Consider the following 22,037-nt stretch of genomic DNA (forward strand, 5'->3'; position numbering starts at 1 on the left):
TTCAATCTCTGGTACCCACCCCCAGAAAAAAAAAGTAGAATGATGGTGGCCAGAGGCTACTGGGGAGAGAAATGGGGAGTTACTGTTTGATGGGAACTGAGTTTCCGATTTTCAAGACAAAAAGATATGGTTGACAACAATATGAATGTACTTAATGTCACTGAACTGGTATTCGTGGTTTAGATGGTAAATTTTATATATATTTTGCTAAAATCAGATTTTAAAAAATTAAAATTACACATGCTATAGAATTTCCCTAGTTGTATTTTATTTATTTATTTTTATAAAAAAGCTTTCTCTAAAGTCTTTATATTAACTATATTGGATTATGGCAGAATGCACTGATTGAAGGTTAATGGGATTGTTACTGTGTTATGTTTGTAAGCCTGCTCACTTGTATTCAGAATATGTTGCTCAATAGTGCAGTATTATTTTCCCCAAATAAACTACTCACTGCAGCTAAATTCTTTGCAACGACTGTAGTTTCTGTTACCAACCAAAGTCTAGGTTTAAAAACAAAAAACAAAACTGTGATTTTTTTTTTTTTTTTTTGGTTGACAAATAGAACATGTAAGTAGGATTAGGAGATACTAGAAAGGCTCATTTTGGCATGTATATAAATACTGCTGATCTATGTTTTTCTTTTTCTCATGCCTTGTTTTTATTTATTTATACCAGACTTCAGGATTTGCCCTGGCATTAGGAAATGTAGTTCATGGTTTGTCTGTGTGTGGACATGGCAAAGCTGAAGACTTGGGCAACAAACTTCTCCCTGGATGGATCAAAACTGTTCTAGCAGAGGTAAAGGTTACCTCCCATATGCTACATTATGTTTTTATAAAGGAATAGGAACTACTTTATTGGACAATTTATAAGAACTGCTAAGATACATAGTTAACAATAAAAGAACAGGCAATTTCAAATGAAAAGAGATGAATGGACTTTTAATCCCTTATAAATAATGCATCCTGTCAACCATTATGGTATTAAAACTATTTTGTCACTATTTTAATTTTAAAACAGCAGTATGCATTAAAAAAATAAAAGCAAGAAGGCAGTTTTATCTAGCAACCTTAATCTATTTGGTTTATAGTCTGTTGCCACTTTTGTTTCACTTATACAGATTATGTTTATTCTGCCAACTTAGTACCATTTGGCCTTTTATTTCTCTGTAAGTAAGTTTTGTAGAACCCCAGCCCAGGGAGCTCTTCCCTCTTGACATACTCTAATGCTTTGTTTCCAGGGCACTCCCACAATGCTTTGCCTGGCAGCTCTCCACGGCATGGTGGCCTTGGTAGGCTCTGAAGGGGATGTAATGCAGGTAAAAAAGGAACTATCAGTTGGGAAGAATCTAAAAGTGTACAGCCATAGATGGAGAATTCCCACTATCTTAGTATGCTAATGATAGAGGAATACGTGCTCATGATAATAGTTCTACTGGGCTTTTCAATGCCTTGTTCTATGAAAAAGTGCTCTTGGCCAAGAATTCTTTATGTAGGGTTTGCTTGCTGTTTCATTTGGCTTGTAATAATTAAACCAAATTAATGTAGGTACTTGCCCCAAGTTTTCCTGAAAAAAGTGATTGAATGATAAGGAATTTCAGAAGCCATTCACAAAAACCACCAGTTTGCATGCATAATGTCTAAGTTTATATCTGTGTAGGTGTTCTTTCACTTCAAAATGATTTCACAGTGGACATGCATGTGTAAATTTATATGTAATTCTAAAGGAGTGCCTTTGTTCATCCAGTGGAAGTTTATTCAATGACTACTGTGTGCTACGCTGCACAGGTACTTAAAAAAAAAAAAAATCAATCTCAAAGCATGGGCACTGCCTTTGAGGAGCTCACTGCCTTGTGTTTGAATTATATATGTTTGTCCTTATGTTTATAAGGACATATGGTACATTATTCCATGGCTTAGAAAATGATCACTCATGCGCTGGGAATGTAATTATTTACTTCAGGGGTGGCAGGTAGTGATGGATATTTCTCCTTTTTCTTTCAGCTGAAGTCAGAAGCCATCCAGACTTCGCAGTTTCAAGGCAGACTTAATGAAGTCATTAGAACTTTAACTCAGGTGAGAAGAGAAATCTAAAATCCTTGGGTAGAAAAACAGTTCTCTTCCTAGTCCTTCATCTTATTACATAATATAAAATGTTTTACCTAGAAAATGGGGGAAATCTCTGGGTATTTGTGCTGAGTTCAAAGGGTATTTGGGAGGGCCATATGGTCCTGTATTCACAAAAATCTACTGCCTCTGGAAAAAAGAGAAAGCTGATATTTTTAAAAGATAAGTTGGTACTGATTTCTCTTAACAATTACCACCTGACCCTGCAAGGAATATGAGGCCCTCGGGACAAGGAAAATGAGTAGGTGATCCAGGGGCAGGGCAGATATCCATGAAGAATGGTCAAGAGATGCTAGTTCAGAGGCCATTGATAAAATATTTGAGTAAATCATTGTCATTGTTACAATGACAATGAACATATTCCTCTGCTAAGAAATGTTTTTATCTTTTATTATTTTTTTAAATGATTGTTTATTGCTTAAAATTTAAAGGTACTGAATGAAAGTAGTTGAAAAAAACATCACTGATGTTCCTTGAAACCTGAAGCAACTGCTGCTAATATTTGGCCATATCTTTCTTTAAGCATTCTTACTTTGTTTGCATTGTTGGTAGTCTTTCTTTATATAGAACTTTATATCTTTTTATTTTCATTTAGCATATTTGTTTTCATTCTTATGAAATATGGCTGATTATAATATCTACCACATAAAGGAGTTTTAGTAATTCTTGCTTTCAAAAGCAAACATAAATCTCAGGACATAAAAACTCTTTTGCATATATGAATATGAATATGCTAAAAAAAAAATTTGGAAACTTTAAGTTGCTATAACTTGGGAGAAAAATCTATTGTTGGGGTAAAAATCTCACATTTTAAACTATTATTTTAAAAATGCTTATTCTGAATGATGAAGCAGTAATAGGACATTATTTAAAGAAAAGAAAAAATATCATCTCCTTCAATTTTTAGAAGTGTGTTAGTTTTAAGCAACTTTTCTGCATTTTAAATTTTCTTTCACTGTTTTAAAGTTTCTTTGAGACCAGGCTAACTCAGTGGAACCTGGGAAGACCACTAATACTTTTTGTTGTGATTGATTAATCAACTGGTTAATTGATTCATTCAGTAACTCAGCAACCACTTGTTGAGCACCTCTATGATTCAGATCTAGTTTTTGAGACACATGAAATCTCATCTTGTCATAGAACTTCTACTTACCCGCCAAGCTATTAGCACATAAAAGATTAGTGACTTTCTATATTGAATGGAGATTGGATTTTGCCCATAATTTAACTGTTATATTTTCATCTATAGGTCACCAGTGTCTCTGGGGCTATTGGTGTTCAGTCAAATGCAATCTGGCTTCTAGGACATCTTCATCTCTCTACTCTGTCCTCAAATCAAAGCAGAACCTCTGGTAAGCGTAAGGTCCTAAAACACTGGAACTGGGAGTAATTGTTGACTCAGGCTCTGTATTTTGTTAAGGGCACTAATCTTCACATTAACCCTTAGTGGTGGGTATGACCATCTCTGTTTTTTCTGAGTGAGTTGGGTGTGAGCGGCCATCGATTTGCCATGGGTCACGTGGTAGGCAGTTGTAGTTGCTCTCCGAACTCCGTGTTTCTTTACTCCTCCTCTTTGCTTCCTTAGAGGATAGTGTAGACATTCAGTTAACCCACATATCTTACAATGTAGAATCTAATACTCTGGAAGATTATGTGATTTATATATAGAGTTAGTTGAGTGACAAACGCATAAATGAGGAGCCATGCCTGTGAAGCTTGAAACAGACTATTTTATTTTACTAGATGTAATGGTATTATGTTTCATTGAATGTCTCCTTATGTATGGCTGGAATTTTTCTGGATCCTGGTTTTATTAAAATAATGGGGTAAGTACATTTAAAGATGTGTACCTCAGTGGTCTTGGAACTGAAATCCTTGGTCTTAACACAAAGGCTTTTCTATTTGTAGCTTTTTAATAAAAGCAATAAAAATATTTATAACCCCCACATACTTAATTTATGTTTGTACTTGAGATTTTCTGGGGAAGGGTTAGTACATCTGCTCTTTGCTCTTTATAGAATTTGAACCCATGGACTATCTTGGACCCAGGCCAGAAAGGTGTAGGTACCAAAGATTCCTCATTAAAACTTTGTTTCATTTATCCCTGAAAGATCCTCTACTGATAGTGTTACCGTAAGTATGGGCTACTGTGATTACTACTTCCTCCCTTCTATTACTCTGTAGCTATAGGAATAGGACATTGGTGCACAGGATAATTAACATAATTAACTTTAGACAGCTGGAAGTTGTCATATTAAAATGGGAAGATGATAAAGAAAACTTAGTTATGCTGGAACCTTTGGTATTGCTAGTTTTGAGGCTCTTACTCAGTATCCTGGTAAGCTAGCGTATTTATGTCAGGCCTTGCTTTTTTTATGTAGGCTTTTAATTGTCCTATTATGGGCTGCTTGGTCTGGCCCACATACACTCAACTCGGGTCATAGTGAATCATCTTACACCCAGGTTCTTTTGAACAAGTTGCCTGTGTGTCTGGAAAAATACAGCTACTTGTTCCTGATGGAATTTTCCAATTGAGCCGTTTATTGCAGTAAAAACCATCTCATGAAACAATTATGGGGGACTGGGAGGAAAAGGATTTAGGAGACTCTCAGGACTCAACTAGCATAAATGTCACTGTCTCCATGTTCCAGGTCAGCAGCTACATATGGCTATTTGTCCATGTTGATCACTTAGAGGTCTCTGTCTTAGGTAAGAGGCTGGTGCTGTTTATACCGAAAAATGCTTATGTTGAATTTACAAGGTTCAAATCTGATTCTGCATGTCCTGAAGTGGCCCCTAGAATAGCGTTTTAAGCCTTAGGAAGCTCAGCCATCTCCTTGCTGATCCTGAGGAGTCACTGGATGGGAGGTCACTGATGTGACATTGTAAAAAGGATTTTTGTAAACCACTTCAGTCAAATATTCATCCTCTGTGATTTTTTTTTTTTTTTCAGTCTGCTGGGTTAGCCACCATTTTAGATTTGCCTGTATAGCTTAAGTGATTACTTCAAGGCCAGTCACTTAGTCTAATAGAATTAGTTGCAGCTACAGACTATTGTGCTGAGATTAATGGCATAAACATCTCCGCTTTGTCTCTAGGTTGATATGGCAGCATGAGATCATTATCTCTCCTTCATTAGTCTTGCCAAGTTCACTGGTTAATTTGATCATTTTCTGTCTCCACAGTTCCTACCGACTATAGCTATTTGCCTGAAAGCAGTTTTATTAGAGCAGCCATTGGCTTCTTCATTTCAGGAGGAAAAAAAGGCAAGTGAGCACATTTTCTTGAATTTTGTCATTCTTTCTACATGTTAAGTAGGTTTGTATGCCCTAAGCATGCCTTTGTGGAATTAAACAGTACAAATCTGAAGCCGGGTAGTGTTTTCTTCTGCCAAACCATCTTTCTAATAGATATAAGCTAGAGGCAAACTACAGTAATTGTTCCATAAATACACACACTGTATAGTCTCTTTAAATCACTGTCAGTGATCTTGAATGGCTCCATGAAAATCTTAATCTTCTATTGAGCCATTTCAAAAGACACACATTACTTTTCCTGTCTATGTCAAGTGAATGTGATCTAAGAAGAGAAAACACCTGGTACATTTTGGGTCCCAGAACTGTCTGGGAAGTAAGTCTTGCCCCTGCACCACATGGTGGTGTTGGAATCACTGGCTCTAGGTCTTATTTTTAGTTTGTGTTCTTTTTCTCAGTACACATTTGTCCCTTTGTGATTCTGTGTGGCAGCTACCACATTAGCACACAAGCAATTTGAAAACAGATTTAATGCCCTGTTTTAACTGGCATCAGAGCAATGCCACATGAATGTGTGTTCTTTAGTGCTACACGTATACTTTTTGAAGGTGTAAGGAAAAAAATGGATTAAAACTGATCATATCATGGCTCAGCCACCAGCTTCATTAATGTAATATTCCTCATTGATGTTTGTTGGTTTTATTCTTTCTTGGTTTGGCAAAATGAGTACCTATACTGTAGCAAGATCATTATGACTGTGGGAAGAAAAAAGTTTTTAAACAAATCAAAATTAAAAACTAGAAGAAATCTGGAGGAAACAGTTTGATTGATGAAGGTCATGGAAGAATAAAATCTCACCATTGGAAAGGAATTTAAAGGTCACATTGTCTGATTTCCCACTGAGTACAGTAATCCTGGAGCTTCCAGATTATGAATAATTGTCATAGCCTGGAGACATTTCTTTAGTTTCTGGAGTTCTAGAATATGTGATATTATCCTATGGTTGTTTGTTAGCATTATTTGCTTTTAATTATCCTTAATAAAAACTGACATATGTCATTGTTGTACATGACACAGGTATTGACAAACATTGTGTATTATGTATAATTTGCAAATTATTTTAGTGATTATATTGCTATGAATTAAGTCTTCTTAAAATAGATAAAGATGTCTCCATTAGTAAGAAATTCAATTCTTACTAAATAAGCATCTAAAATTTCCATGGCCAGAATGATACTAGCACAATATATTTTTGCTATGTTTTTGTTAGGTTGCTCATTTTTATAAAATTTTTAAATGATGATAAGGTAAGATATTTTGGGGAGAAGTAAAGTCAAATCTCCTGGGTCAAATGAAAGATTCTTTTCCTGCTCAAGTAAATAAAATGCCAGTTGACTCCCCAGACCAGTATTTCTTGGCAGAAATGAATTTTCTCTGAATCTTATGGGGAACTTTTGGTTAAATATAATATTTTTATGATTATGGAGTCATGGCACAGCAGGATCTGTTCTGCTCTAAGACTGAAAAATCAGGTTGTGACCGAATCAGTGTTGTGATGTGCAGTCTTGCTGAAAGCTATTTTAAAACTGATAAATGAAGTATTAAAAAAAGCCATATTACCAATTGGATTTTTGGCATTTTCAGGTTGTGGGAGAGGGCTGCCTTCTTGTCAGGTTTGCTGACTAGATTCAGAGGAAAGTCTATTCAGCCTTACACATTAGTAATGATGACCCCAGAGGAGTGGGGGCCGTGGGAGGCTGACCTCCGCCTCCAAAGCCCATTTACAAAAACAAAACCAGACTCTGCTCTATGGGACTAAATGGGATGGCCAAAAGCGGAGGTGTGCATGCAAACGAGTGTTTTCTTCTTCAATATGCCCAGCTCATTTGAATTTTAATAACTCCCTTCTGAAGCAGCTTTTGAGTTTAAATGTCTGGATGTCACTCACCAGAGCTCAGTGGGGCTGCTGATAGGAAGGATGACAACTTTGGTGAACTCTTTTGAGGAAGAAATGGTTTTAGAGAAGAAAACTCATGCTTGGCGTAGGCTGAAGATAGTAACTTCAGGGATGGCTTGGTTTCGCTGCCTCCGTGTGCTCTTTGTAGCTAACATTAACTCACAAGAGGAAAACTGATGGGTTGTATCTGAGCCACACTTATGCCAGGATGAGATTGGGCATTGTGATTTTCATCCTAGCCAATCAAATTTTGAGATAGCAAACATATTAATCGGCTTTCTGAGGCTCAGGAAGCCTTTCTTTGCTCACTTTATACTTATGTGATAGGACAGACAGGATGTTCATGGCATGTTCATTCCTTCACAGAGGCAGACAGTTGAAAACCATACCAAGTCAATGAACTTCATTCAGTTTCTAAAGATTTCAGTTCATGGCTTTGAATGTAATTGCTTTTTGTATACCATTTAACATTCCTCTGCTTCCCTGATGGCCCTGGCCTCCTCCTATCAGATGTATCCTTACCCTTTGTGCTCATTCTCTTTTTCTGTGGACATTTCTTCACTCTGCTAGGCTTAAAATCCTCCTATCATGAATTATTCCTTCTGATAAAGGCATCTAATTTTTTATTCTTATGATTTTTTTCTACTCATTTATTCTTTATTTCTAATCTTTGTTTTCTCTATCACATTCAGATTTCATTGTTTATCTGCCTCTTTTACAGAAAATTGAAGATGTATTTAAAGTATTTAATAAAGGTATTATCTCTTTCTGATGCTAACATTAGATATTTCTACATAATAGGATTATTTTTGTTGTCATTCTATTACTGAGTAATTTGACTCAGTAATACTTTCCAAGCTTATATTTTTCCATTAGGCTCTAAAGTTCACAGTAAGAAGTCTCATCTGAGAAAAATATATAAGATATATATATCTTATATATGTGTATAGTGTATAGTGTGTATAGTCCTTATGAATGGATTTCCTTCTTAATATGAGTTGATTGGTCAGTGATCTGTGTGTATAAGTAGACTTGTACACAAATGTTATAAACATTAAAATGGGTATATTCTTGGTCATTTTTGGATTTTGAGCATGAGATAGTTGTTGAGAAGAAATCTAGCCAAAGGAACAGAATTAGTGAGCTGAATATAGAATAATATGAGAAAGTGGTCTGCTTTTTGATGAAATTATGGAGTTGGTTGCCAAGACTATGTATAATTTTTATAATATTTTAGCTTAGTAATACTTTACCTATACAACTCTTTAAAAATATCATGAGAAATAAGTACAGGTGTAAAATACTGTGTTCAAAAATGATATAAAGAAGATAAAGGAAAGACAGGATGAATCTAATATGACTTTCCTATTCACATATATGAATACACCACAGTGAATCTCCACATCACATACATCCACAAGACTGGGATCTTAATTAGAATAAGACATACTTCATGTTTGTATAAATGTGTCAAAATATACTCTACTGTCATGTATAACTAAAAAGAACAAATAAAATAAAAAAAGAACCTCCCATAATAGCACCACCTAGAGACAGCAACTATATATACAACATTATATATCCCCCTATATGTGTGTAGGTATTATATTCATAAGGTTTATATTATCTTATATGATTTTTAAAAATTTAATGAATTTTCACATAAATGGACACTTACCACTTATCTCCTCCAAAAGGAGGCTTGGAAGAAGTATAGAAAGAATCCCATTCATCAGTTTCTGAACAGTTGTCTATAGAGGATGTTTTTCATGGGTTTTATCTTTTATTTATTTATTGTTTTGGAACACAGGATTGAACCCAGGGGTACTTTATCACTGAGCCACACCTTCAGACCTTTTTTTTGTTTTAATATTTAGAGATACAGTCTTGCTGAGTTGCTTAGGGCCTCAATAAGTTGCTGAGGCTGGCTTTGAACTTGTGTTCCTCCTGCCTCAGCCTCCTGAGTTGCTGAGATTAGAGGCATGAGCCACTGTTTTATCTTTGTTGCAAACATTAAAATGTGTGGAAGGAAAAAGTCAGTGATTATCCCATGACTCTATAGATATTAATTTTAAATGTTACTTTTTAAATTAATGATTTTATACACATACAATTTTTACACATTTCCCTGTTTATGTGTATTTGTATTTTTTAACTTCATATTATAAACATTTTCCCATTCCCAATATATCTATCTCCATTGTTAATATTTTTAGATGTTTGTAGAATATTTTATCAAGTTGGTGAGTCCTAATTAACTTAATCATTACTCTATTGGTTATTAATTTTTTTATCATAGTGAATATCTTTATGAATGTAGCTGTCTCTCGTTTGCAATATCTTTCCTTAGGATAAATTCTCAGCAGTTTATTAGTGGACAGGAGTCTGATGATGTGGTGACCAGGGGAATGGCATGGCCTCTTTGCTCTTCAGAAGGATCATGCCAGTTTTCGATTCATCAGCCTTGTATGAATATGTAGAGCACTGTATCATAGAGGTTAAAAGCACAAGAGCTGGACTGCCTGAATTCACATCCCACTACCACTGTTTACTGTCTCTCCAACTCAGGCAAGCCTCCTAAGACCCTAAGCCTCAGTTGCTTTTGCAAAATGGAGAAAATAATTGAATCTTCTTTATAGAACCCTTTGTAAGGATTTTGAGTCATTTTATGTAATTCTACTTAGTAAACAAAGAATAAACCCCTCTAGTTATAGTATAATATTACAAAGCAAAACAAATAGATAAGCCAAAGATGATAATAAAAATGAGTCAGAATGCTTTTATTTGCATTCATTGTCAGAAAGGATGAACATTTTTGCATATATTTACTGAATTATTCAAGAGATTTTTATAATTAAATTTTAGCATTTCTTTTTTATTAATTTTTTTAGTTATACATGACAGTAGAATGTACATCTTATATAGCATTTCTTTTTAAAACTTAGTGTGTTTTAACTTTTTATTTTGAGATAATTTAGACTTACCAAAGAGTCACAAGAATTTACAGAAAAGTTGCAAACATTTCTCTGCCTATAAGGAAAAACTCCCATATCCCTTCACCCAGGGACTCCCCGCCATTGACATATTTACTTGGAAAGATCTAATCCAGAAGGTACTTGTGTGTTCACCATGTCTCTTAGTCTTCTTCAGTCTGAAACTGTTCCTGTATCCTATCATGTTTCAAGATTAAAAGCCAGTTATTTTATAGAATGCTCTTCAATTTGGATTTGCCTGGTGTTTCTCCTATGGAGTTAGGTCACTCATTTTTACTGGGAATATCACAGAAATGGAACTCTCTTTTTCTCATTGTAACCCATCAGCTGGCACAGGGTATCCTTCTCCTACTGACCACGTGGATAAAGTGATATCTCCTAGGTTTCTCCATATGAAGTTATTATTTTCTTTATCATTAATAAAAATTTTTTACTTTTAAATGTCCTATTTTCACCCACTAGTTTTGGTATCCTTTAATGTATCTTGCCTGAATTACTAGTATGATAATTGCCAAAAAATGATTTTTAAATTCTATCATTCTATGTACATTACTTTAGTAGGCATTTTGCTTTAAGGAGGTTTTCCTTCCTTCCCTTCTTCCCTCTCTCCCTTCCTTTTCATTAGTATGAACTCTTAATTTTATATTTTATGTATTTGTTATTCAATTGTCTTCATTATTTTGATCTTCAGATTGTCCCTGACTTGACCAGTAAGTTCTTCTTCAAGTGATTCTTGTGTCCTTTTGACCCAATCCTGTCAATCTCTGAGTTCTTTATTGCTGTATGACACAGGAAGTTGTTGTAGGCTTATCTAGTACTATCTTCAGCCCTGTAACAACTTAGCAGCCCAGATTCCTTGTAGCAGAGAATGATATTTAGAAACTTAAGATCTGACTGCAGAGTGTCTCATTGCTACCAGGGAAAAAAAAAATCACAGCTCCCTGGCCTGCTCAGTGCATAGAGCTAGAAAATATATGTTTGCTCTTTAATGTGTGTATTTATTTCTATATGTGTATTTATTTATATTTACATCTATATATCACCATGAACTCCCACTGATATGTGCAGTTCCAATTCAGCACCACCAGGGTTCATTCTACCTTTCTCTGTTTTCATATTTTAATTCCTTCCTCTCTCAATAAAACATTTGGCTCCCCTTATTAATAATGTTCACTCAATCTCATATGTACCCAATCTCCTGTCCCTACTGGGCCATGGTCCTGCTACACTGCCTTCCTCACTCAGGTTCTCATATCCCCTGGGTGCCCTCTCCTCTGACCCTTGACTTGGTGGCCCTTCCTGGTGCTAAAGAACCTGGGATGTTTTCATTCCTGGGAACTCTGAATGTTGTTGACGTATTTGCTCTTAAGAAAATATCCTACCAACTTTTAGTATCTGACTGATGTCTCAGAATCGTCAATTATTTCCACCAACCATCCTGATGGTAGAGTAGTTTCCTGTAGGGATCAAAGCATCTCGTAGTTCCCACAAATCTGACATTCTATAATTATCTCTGCCTGTGTTTTCTACTTTGTCTAGAAAAGCTTCCTCATTGTTTCCATCTTGATTTGAACATTCTTTTTTGGTAAGAGAAGATAGGGCCTTCCCTGATGTTCTTAGTTACATTAGATTTCATATGTGATGCATTCCTATATATTTTCCATAGTATTTCACATATGTGTCATTATTTACTTTATTGTTCAATTCGTTGCTTAAACTCTTCCTCATTAGACTCTAATTTCGTCAATGGGCAGGAGGAACATCTGTGTTTTATCCTAAATACTTAGAACAGACTACCTGGCTTGTAAAAGTATTCAAATACTTGTTGATCTACACACATATATGCACATGTTTGTGTGCTTGTGTGTGTACTTAAAATAGTTCTCATCTAAGTTGTCTCTAGCAACTCTGAAAATAGAGAAAGTAAAGACATGTCCATACCACACAAGTGATGTGATGCTGGGGATGGAAAATATACACACCCCGGCTGTAGCCTACTTGTTGCCTGACTCTTCCTGAACTAGTAACACATGTGCGTTGTGGAATTGCGATCTGATCCTTGGTGTAGCCAAAGTATGTGCGATAATGGGTCCTGTTGTAATGCATTATGTTCGGATATGCCATTTATAACTTTGAAGCTGTCAAATGGATGAGAGATTTAAAGCAACTTTGTATTTAGGTTTCAAAACATCTGGATCTTTTTAACAAGTACCCGTAGGCATTCTCAGTTTCAAATCTATTGTTCATAAAGCATTACAGTATTTCTTCTTATCTAAGACACTTGTTTGAAGACAGAGCAGCAAAACAGGAACTGATCTTTCCTGTTGTTTAGATTTGGAGTCTTTTTGTCCCATGCCAGTGATCTCTTCTCCATGGACTTTGGGACTCCCTTTCTTTCTATAACCCCTCCCGCCCAAATTCATGGGACTGCCAGATATTTTCTCTATTCTAACAATTACTGTAGTTCCCTTCATTCCAGTTAATGTCAGAATTTGTTCCCTGCAAATATAGTGAAACTTCTTTTTGTGATTCTAGTTATGTTTCTTGGAACTGATTTTCTGCCCTTTTAAATGTAAAAAGATTCATTGCATTAGGCACTGACGTGATTTTCAAACCATTTTACAAGTTCTTGTTTCTGACACTTGTATATCAGGTCGATTTTAGCAAATATAGAAGCAATACGTAAAGTGTATAGTAAAGTGCAGTCATTGGAGAAAGTTCCATTGTCCTGTCAAAGGAAAGCTCATTGTCCGAGCAATAAAACATCTGAAAAAATGGTCATATTTCACAAAAGGTCCTAGTGTTACAGGACTGATTAGATGCCTTTTCCTGGCTCCCCACAACCTCTGGAAACTGCAAATTTTTCTGTAGTAAATTCTGCCAAGGATCTAGAATAAAATTTTATGTAATATTGAAAGCATTCAATCTAAAAAAGTTTCTAAATAGAAGTCTGTTTATAAAATGTCAATTTCCAACACAGAATTGTATACATTTCCTTAATAGGAGACAAATGTTATTCCATGCACGTATTTACTGTAACATCTGTGATTTTATCAGGCCATTTCCATGAATCATGTATCAAAAGGACATTTAAAAAGCAAATTAATTTTTGTGTTTCTGTTGTGAGAAACCAAAGACTCCACTTTGTAGCCAACATTGAATAGGGACACTTGCCACAAATGTGTCATCAGTATAGAATTATGTGAATAGCCAACCAGTTAGTTCCTATCTCAGCCTGTTATTTTTACCACAAAATTGACCACCCTGGTTTTGTCTTTTTTCCCCCCCTTTTCTGTTTGTCTTCTCATTGCAGTATAAGCCCCATGAGAATAGAAACTGTTCTGTCTTGTTCAAGTCTGTCACCATTGTTAGGAACAGTATTTGACACCTAATAGCTACTCAATAAATGTTTGAATGAATGAATATAAATTTAATTACCTTCTTTGTCAGGAATTATTGAAATTGCATTGATTAACTCTGATAATATTTCCAGAGCTCCCAGTATTATATCTCAAAAAGAAATAAAGCAAGAACTAATGGGAGTACATTATAGGAAAGTGGTAGGAGTGTTGAGCTTCAGTATTTTTTTAAGAGAGAGAGAGAATTTTTTAATATTTATTATTTAGTTTTCAGTGGACACAACATCTTTATTTTATTTGTATGTGGTGCTGAGGATCGAACCCAGCGCCCCACGCATGCCAGGCAAGCGTGCTACCGTTTGAGCCACATACCCAGCCCGAGCTTCAGTATTTTGAAAAGCAAAAAGGTGTTGGGGGCAAACAGTGGAGGGTTCACTACTAGTTTTAACTTACTATATTGATAGGAAGAGAGGCCAACTAGTCAGGAGGTTGTGGAGTGTTTGGCTAGACTAAGAGATGTGCTGATTTTGAGACTGTTCTTTTCTCTAAAATATGGGAAAAAGACCTGAAGTAGAAGTAAGGATTTATTGTTGTCAACACATAAGTAATATTTGAAACTCAGCATGGAGAAGCTCAGGCAGTGAGAATCTATAGAAGAATATAGAAGCTTAGGGAAGCAATTATTTCAAGAATGAGGGCATAATACACTTTGAGATGGAAAAGAATGGAAAAAAAAAGACTTAAAAATACTGGGGAATTTGGCATTTAGGTGGCCAATAGAAATCTTAGCAAGGGCAGTTTCAGTGGAGTGGTGGGGCTAAAACCTAGGTAGCAATGGTGTTAGGGCACTTTTTATTGTAGACTTACTTAAATGGACACAAAAGTAAAAATACTTACAACAAGGATTCCTAGGACTCCCAGAAATACAAGGGCAGAAATTCTCTTCCTAGTTCATTTGTTCATTCGTTCTTTAGTTCTTTTTCTTTCATTCCTTCCCTTCCCTTTTTCTTTCTTCTTTCTTCTTCTTTTATTTTCTCTTCAGGGCATGCATGGTATCAATTTCTCTTAGGTTTTCTACATTTTTCTCTAAAGACTGCTTCATGCCTTCTCTGCTTTTTATATACATAACACAAAACTTACCCTTTTAACCATTATAAAATATACATTCAGTAGTATTGAATGCCTTCACAGTATTGTACTACCATCTTCACCCTCTGCTTCTAGAATGTTTTCATCACCCCAAAAGGAAACTTTGAACTTATTGACCGCTTGTTCCCCCTTTCCCACTTCCCTCAGCCCCCAGCAATCAATAATCTGCTTTTTGCCTCTATAGATTTGCCTTTTCTGAGTATTGTATTTGAATGGAATCACATAATAGGTGGCCTTTTGTGTCTGGGTTCTTTCAAGTGGAGTGTCTTCAAAGTTCATCTGCGTTGTAGCAGCTATCTACCTCATTTATTTTTATAGCTGAATAATAACCCATTGCATGGACATGCCACATTTTATCTATTAATCAGTCAATGGACATTTGGGTCATTTCTACCTTTTGGCTGTTCCAAGTATTGCTGCTATGAACAGTGTGTACAAGTTTTTATTTGAACACCTGTTTTTAATTCTTTGGGGTATATATATCTAGGAGGGGAAGAACTGGATCATATGGGATTTCTGTTTAACTTTTTGAGAAACTGCCAAACTTTCTTCACAGTGGCTGCACTGTTCACATTCCCATCAACAATATGTGACAGTTGCATTTTCTTCACATGATTGCCAACTATTTTCCATTTTGTTATCATGATTGCCATCTGATTGGATGTGCAGTGGTATCTTTTGAGGCTTTGATTTGCACTTCCCTAATAACTAATGATGTTGAGCATCTTCTTATATCTTTGTTAACCATTTGTGTATTTTATTTGGAAAATTCTCTTTTAAGCCTTTGCTTGTTTTTAAAAAGTTAGGTTATCTTCTTATAGTTGAGTTGTAAGAGTTCTTGGTGTATTCTGGATGAGACCCATATCTGTGATTTGAAAATTCTTTCATCTTATAGCTTGTCTTTTCACTTTCTTATTTCTCTGCACAAAATTTTTTAACTTTGAAAGTCTAATTTTTTTCTTCTGTTGCTCGTGTATTTGATGTCAAACTAAGAATACATTACCAAATCCAAGGCCAACAATTACTCCTATTTTTTTTTCCTTTAAGAGTTTAGTTGGTTTAGACCTTATATGTAGGTTGTTAGTCCATTCTGAGTTAATTCTTGTACATAGCATAAGGTAAGGTGGCCAACTTTGTTTTTTTTGCATATGGATTCCTAGTTGTCTCAGCACCATATGCTTTTTGTTTGTTTGCTTATTTTGTTTTTTGCAGTACTGGGGATTAAACTTAGGGCCTTGCATATGCTAGGCAAGTGCTCCTTCCATTGAGTGGCATCCCCAGCCCTCAGCATCTTTTTTTTTCTTTTTTTAAAGCATCATTTGTTGAAGAGTCAATTCTGTCCTCTATTGAATGGTCTTGACACCATTGTTCAAAATCAATTGGCTGTAATGTGTGGGTTTGTTTCGGATTCTCAATTCTATCTCACTGGTCTATATGTGCCTACATCATACTGTTTTGATTACTGTGGCTCTACAGTTAAGTTTGAAATTGGTGTGTGTGAATCCTCCACATTGCTGTTTTTCAAGATTGTTTTGCTATTTGGGACCTCTGCAATTCCTTAATAATTTGAAGATTAGTTTTTCATTTATGCCTAAAAGGTTCTTGGAATTTTGATAAGGATTGCATTGATTCTGTTAGGGATTACATTGAATTTGTAGATCACTTTGAGTCATACTGTCATCATAACAATGTTAAGTATTATACTCCAAGACCATGAAATGTTTTCCCATTTGTTTAGGTCATCTTTTATCTTCTTCAACAATATTTTGTACTTCCAAGTGTATAAATCTTTTATGTTGGGTAAATATATTCAGAAGTATTTTGTTCTTTTGAGTGCTATTTCCAAGTAGAATTGTTTATTAATTTCTTTTTTCCAATTATTCGTTGTTGCAATATAGAAACAATTTTTGTGTTTTGATCTTATTCCCTGCAACTTTTAAAATTTCTTTTATTCTATTAGTTTTTTAAAAAAGATTCTCTGGGATTTTCTATGTATAGGATCATGTCATCTGCAAACACAGTTTTACTTCTTTCTTTCCAATTTGAATGCCTTTTATTTATTTTTCTTTCCTAACTGTTATAGGTAGAACATTCAAGATGAAGTGGTGACAGTGAACATTGTATCTTGCTTCTAGTCATAGAGGAGGCACTTTCATGTTTTTTTTTTTTTTTAAGAGAGAGAATTTTAATATTTATTTTCTAGTTTTCAGCGGACACAACATCTTTGTTTGTATGTGGTGCTGAGGATCGAACCCGGGCCGCACGCATGCCAGGCGAGCGCGCTACCGCTTGAGCCACATCCCCAGCCCAGGAGGCACTTTCAATCTCTTATCATTGCGTATGAGGTTAGCCATGGGTTGCTTTTCATAAATGCCCTTTATCTTGTTGAGATAATTCCATTCTGTTTTTGGTTTTCTGAGTATTTTTATCAGGCAATGGTGTTGGATTTTGTTTTTAAAAAATTGATAATCAATTCAGATTGTCATGTGGTTTTAAAATTTTCTTTATTTTTTATTTTCAGTTTTTGTGGTGCTGGGAATTGAACTCAGAGCCTTGTGCATGCAAGGCAAGCACTCTACCAACTGAGCTGTATCCCCAGCCCCTAAAATTTTCTTTATTAATGTTATGTATTACACTAGCTAATTTTCTTATGTGAAACCATTCTTAAATTCCTGGAATAAATCCCGTTTGTCATGGCATATTATCCTTTTAATGTGCTATTGGATTAGGTTTGCTAGTGTTTCTTTCAGAATTTTTTGATCTATATTTATAAAGAATATTGCCTTTAGTTTTTTCTTTTTTCCTTAATTATTGCCTAGCTTTGATGTCATCTTAATGCTGGTCTTACAGGATAAGTTAAACAGTGTTCCATTTTCTCCTTCTCCTTCTCCTTCTCTTTCTTCTTCTTCTTCTTCTTCTTCTTCTTCTTCTTCTTCTTCTTCTTCTTCTTCTTCTTCTTCTTCTTCTTCTTCTTCTTCTATTATTTCTTCTTCTTCTTCTTCTTCTTCTTCTTCTTCTTCTTCTTCTTCTTAAGCAATTGAAAAAGATGGGTGCTAATTCTTTGCATGTTTGATAGAATTCACTAATGAAGCTTTCTGTTCCTGGATCTTTCTTTGATGGAAGATTTTTTTAAATTACTGATTTGATACCTTTACTTGTTGTGGGTTTGTTCATAATTTCTGTTTATTCCTGAGTCACTTCATAGTTATGTTTTTCTAGAAATTTTTGCACTTAATCTAGATTATCTAATTTGTTAGCATATAATTTTTCTTTGTTTTTATTGGTGCATTATAATTTGTACATAATGGTGGGATTCATCACCACATATTCGTACATACACGCAATTTAACAATATTATTTGGCCAATATCATTCCCCAGTATTTCTCCTTTTCCTCCTCTCCTCCTTCCCCCTAGTACTCTCCTCTCCTCTTCTATTCTTCCCTTCAGTTTTCATGAAACCTCCCCGCCACACACACCTTTCTTTTGCTTTTTCCTCTCTAGCTTCCATATATGAGAGAAAACATATCACCCTTGACATTCGGAGTTTGGTTTATTTTGCTTAACATGATGTTCTCAAGTTCTGTTCATTTTCCTGAAAATGCCATAATTTTATTCTCCTTAATAGCTAAATAAACTACATTGTATATGTATGTCACATTTTCTTTATGTATTCATTGATTGACAGATACCTAGGCTGGTTCCATGGTTTGGTTGTTGTGAATTGTGCTGCTATAAACATGGGTATGCATGCATCACTATAATATGCTGACTTAAATTCTTTAGGATAAATGACAAGGAGTGATATAGCAAGTCATATTGTGCTTTCATTGCTTTTCTTTTGAGGATCCACCACACTGATTTCCAGAGGGTTATGCTAATGTACAATCCCACCAACAGTTTGAAAGTGTTCCTTTTTCTTCACATCCTTCACAGCATTTATTATTGTTTGGATTCTTGATGGCTGCCATTCTAACTGAAGTGAAATAAAATCTCAATGTCATTTTGATTTGCATTTCCCTAATTGCCAACGATGTTGAACATTTTTTCATGTATCTGTTGGTATTTTTATTTCTTGAAGTGTCTGTTTAGTTTGTTTGCCCATTTATCATTTTTATATTAATTTTTTTGAGTTCTTTATATATTCTGGATATTAATCCTCTGTCCAAAAGCAGCTGGCAAAGATTTCTCTCTCATTCTGTAGGTTCTTTCTTCATATTCTTAATGAAGTTTCCTTTGCTGTGCAGAATCTTTTTAATTTGATGCCTTCCCATTTATTAATTCTTGGCATTATTTTGGTCCTATTGAGAAAATCATTGCCTGTACCTATATGTTGGAGTCTTGACTCTGTTTCCCCCTGCCCCAGGAGTTTCATAGGTTCTGTTATATCCTAGGTCTTTGATCCATTTTCAGTTTACTTTTATGCAGGGTGAGAATTTAGAATCTAGTCTCATTTTTCCACATATAGACAACTAGTTTTCTTATTATCATTTGTTAAGGATGCTGTCTTTTCTCTAGTGTATGTGTTTGGTACCTGTGTCAAGGATCAGGTGGCTGTATCTATATGGGTTTGTCTCTGCATCTTTTGTTCTGTACCATTCATTGGTCTGTGTCTGTTTTTATGACAGTAACATGAAGTTTTTGTTTCTATAGCTCTGTCATGTAATTTGAAGTCAGGTAGTTTGAAGCCTCCAGTATTGCTTTTTTGACATAGAACTGCTTTGACTATTCTCAGTCTTTTATTCTTCCAAATGAATTTTAAGAATATTTTTTCCCTAGTTCTATGAAGAATGTCACTGGCATTTTGATGGGGATCACATTGAATCTATGCATAGCTTTAGGTAGTATGGCCATTTTAACAATATTGATTCTGCAGATCAATGAATATGGAAGGTATTTCTGTCATCTTGTGTTTTCTTCAGTTTCTTTCTTCAGTGTTCTATAATTTTCATTGTAGAGGTCTTTCACCTCCTTGGTTAGATTTATTCCTAGGTGTTTTATTATTTGTGGGGGTGCACTTATGAATGGGATTGTTTTCCTGATTTCTTTCTCAGCAGCTTCATTATCAGTATATAGGAAAGCTTTTGATTTTGTAACCTGTTAATTTGCTGAATTTGTTTATTAGCTGTAGCAGTCTTCTGGTGGAGTATTTTGGATCTTCTAAGTGTAGGATCTCATAATGTGCAAACATTGATAATTTGACTACTTTCCTTATTTTTATTTCTTATATTTCCTTCTCTTGTCTACTCTCTCTGTTTTCTATAATCTTTCTCTTTTTTCTATAATTTCTAGTACACTATTGAATAGGAGTGGTAAGAGAAGACATCCTCATCTTGTTTTGAATTTTAAAGGAAATGCTTTCAGTTTTTACCCATTCACTATGATGCTGGCTTTGGGTTTATCATCTGTAGCCTTTTTAAAAATATATATTTATTTATTTATTTTTAGTTGTAGTTGGACACAATACCTTTATTTTATTTATTTATTTTTATGTGGTGTTGCGGTTTAAACCCAGAGTCTCACACGTGCAAGGCGAGTGCTCTGCTGCTGAGCCACAAGCCCAGCCCATCTATAGCCTTTTTGATGAGGTAAATTCCTTCCATTCCTAGTTTCTTTAGTGTTTTTATCATGAATGGGTGCTGAATTTTGTTTAAGGCTTTCTCTGCATCTGTTGAGATGACTGTGATTTTTTTTCCTAATTCTATTTATGTGGCGAATTATATTTATTGATTTGCCTATTTTAAACTATCCTTGCCACCCGGGAAAAAACCCACTTGGTCATAATGTGCAATCTTCTTCATATGTTGTTGAATATGATTTGCAAATATTTTATTAAGGATTTTTGCATCTAAGTTCATTGGGGATTTTGGTCTATAGTTTTCTTTCCTTGATGTGTTCTTATCTGGTTTTGATATGAGTGTGACACAGGCTTCATAGAATGAATTTGAAAGTGTTCCATATTATGGACATGTTCCTTTATTTTCTTTTCTTTAACACTGTCTCAATGCTCCAGACTGACTACTCTGTCTACCAGCTCTGAGATTCTGTGCTCAGCATTGTCTACTCTCTTAGAGAGACTTTCAGCCAAACATTATATTTGATTTATTGTTTTATTGCCAAGATTTCTGTTTTGGTCTTTTTCAGTATCCGCATCTCCTATTGAATTTCTCATTCATATCCTATATTGACTTCTTTAATTCATTCAGTTGTTTTTCTGTATTCTCTTGGTATTTGTTAACCATTTTTCTAATCATTTTTAAAAAATTCTTTATCTGGCATTTTCTCCACTTTAGTATATTTGAAGTGAGTTACTGATGAATTTTGAACTTTAGGAGGTGTCATGCTAGCTTATTTTTCCATATTTCTTGTATTCCTGTGTTGGGTTTTATGTATCCGTTGAGATGTATTTGTTGGAGCCTTGAGAGAATTTTTCTTCCTCTCTTATGTGTGAGCCTTTGTGGGGCACAGTCTTCTCTTACCAAAGTGTTCTGGGATATCAGGTTATTGTGAACTTTTCAGTATATTTCTAATGGGTTTTGTAGTATAATTTCTCTGCTAGTTCTTTGGGGAGGATTTGTGTATTTCAATACAGTGTATATTAAGTGTATATACAGTGTATATTAAGCTTGAGGATTTTACTTTTCCTATAGGTCTCAAAAGAGCGTGATCCTCTTTGTAGATATGGTGGTTGTGTTGTATACAGCAGGATGTGGGGGGGTACACCTCTGTGATTGTTCTTCCTCACTTAACAACTCTGTATATTCTTTTTTTTTTTTTTAATTTTTTATTGTGGGTTGTTCAAAACATTACAAATTTCTTGACATATCATATTCCACACTTTGATTCAAGTGGGTTATGAACTCCCACCTTCACCCCATACACAGATTGCAGATTCACATCAGTTACACATCCATTGATTTACAAATTGCCATACTAGTGAACAACTCTGTATATTCTAAAGGAGCATGGAATGATCTAGATTGAGAATCCTTTCATAGGTATAGTGTCCACAGCCTCTTGTGTTAATTCTGCTCTTGCTTTAGAGTGGATGTCCATGAGTGGCACCTGCAGGCCCCTGTATCCATTCTTACTTAGGACTGATCATTAATTTTGCATTTTTGTCTTTTCTGTTCTTTGTGTTATTACTGAAATTTGAGATGGTTAATTTGTGTGTGGAACAAGGTGCATTGTCTCTTGA

At 35.0% G+C, this 22,037-nt stretch overlaps 1 protein-coding gene across 3 annotated transcripts in view; it reads left to right on the forward strand.

Annotated features, from left to right (window-relative positions):
* Focad (focadhesin) overlaps positions 1 to 22,037 on the forward strand; it is a 296,580-nt gene that overhangs the window by 250,572 nt on the left and 23,971 nt on the right. For all 3 annotated transcript variants that reach the window (XM_046467321.2, XM_058586381.1, XM_058586382.1), the window contains exons 31-35: positions 679 to 801; positions 1,244 to 1,321; positions 2,007 to 2,078; positions 3,379 to 3,481; positions 5,315 to 5,395. In XM_046467321.2, the coding sequence (XP_046323277.1) occupies positions 679 to 801; positions 1,244 to 1,321; positions 2,007 to 2,078; positions 3,379 to 3,481; positions 5,315 to 5,395 (457 nt within the window). The remainder of the gene's footprint in view (positions 1 to 678; positions 802 to 1,243; positions 1,322 to 2,006; positions 2,079 to 3,378; positions 3,482 to 5,314; positions 5,396 to 22,037) is intronic.

This window comes from Marmota monax, unplaced genomic scaffold, assembly GCF_021218885.2.
Source record: "Marmota monax isolate L192 unplaced genomic scaffold, Marmota_monax_Labrador192_F-V1.1 WCK01_AAM20220418_F8-fsc00033, whole genome shotgun sequence".
In the NCBI taxonomy this organism is placed as follows: Eukaryota; Metazoa; Chordata; class Mammalia; order Rodentia; family Sciuridae; genus Marmota; species Marmota monax.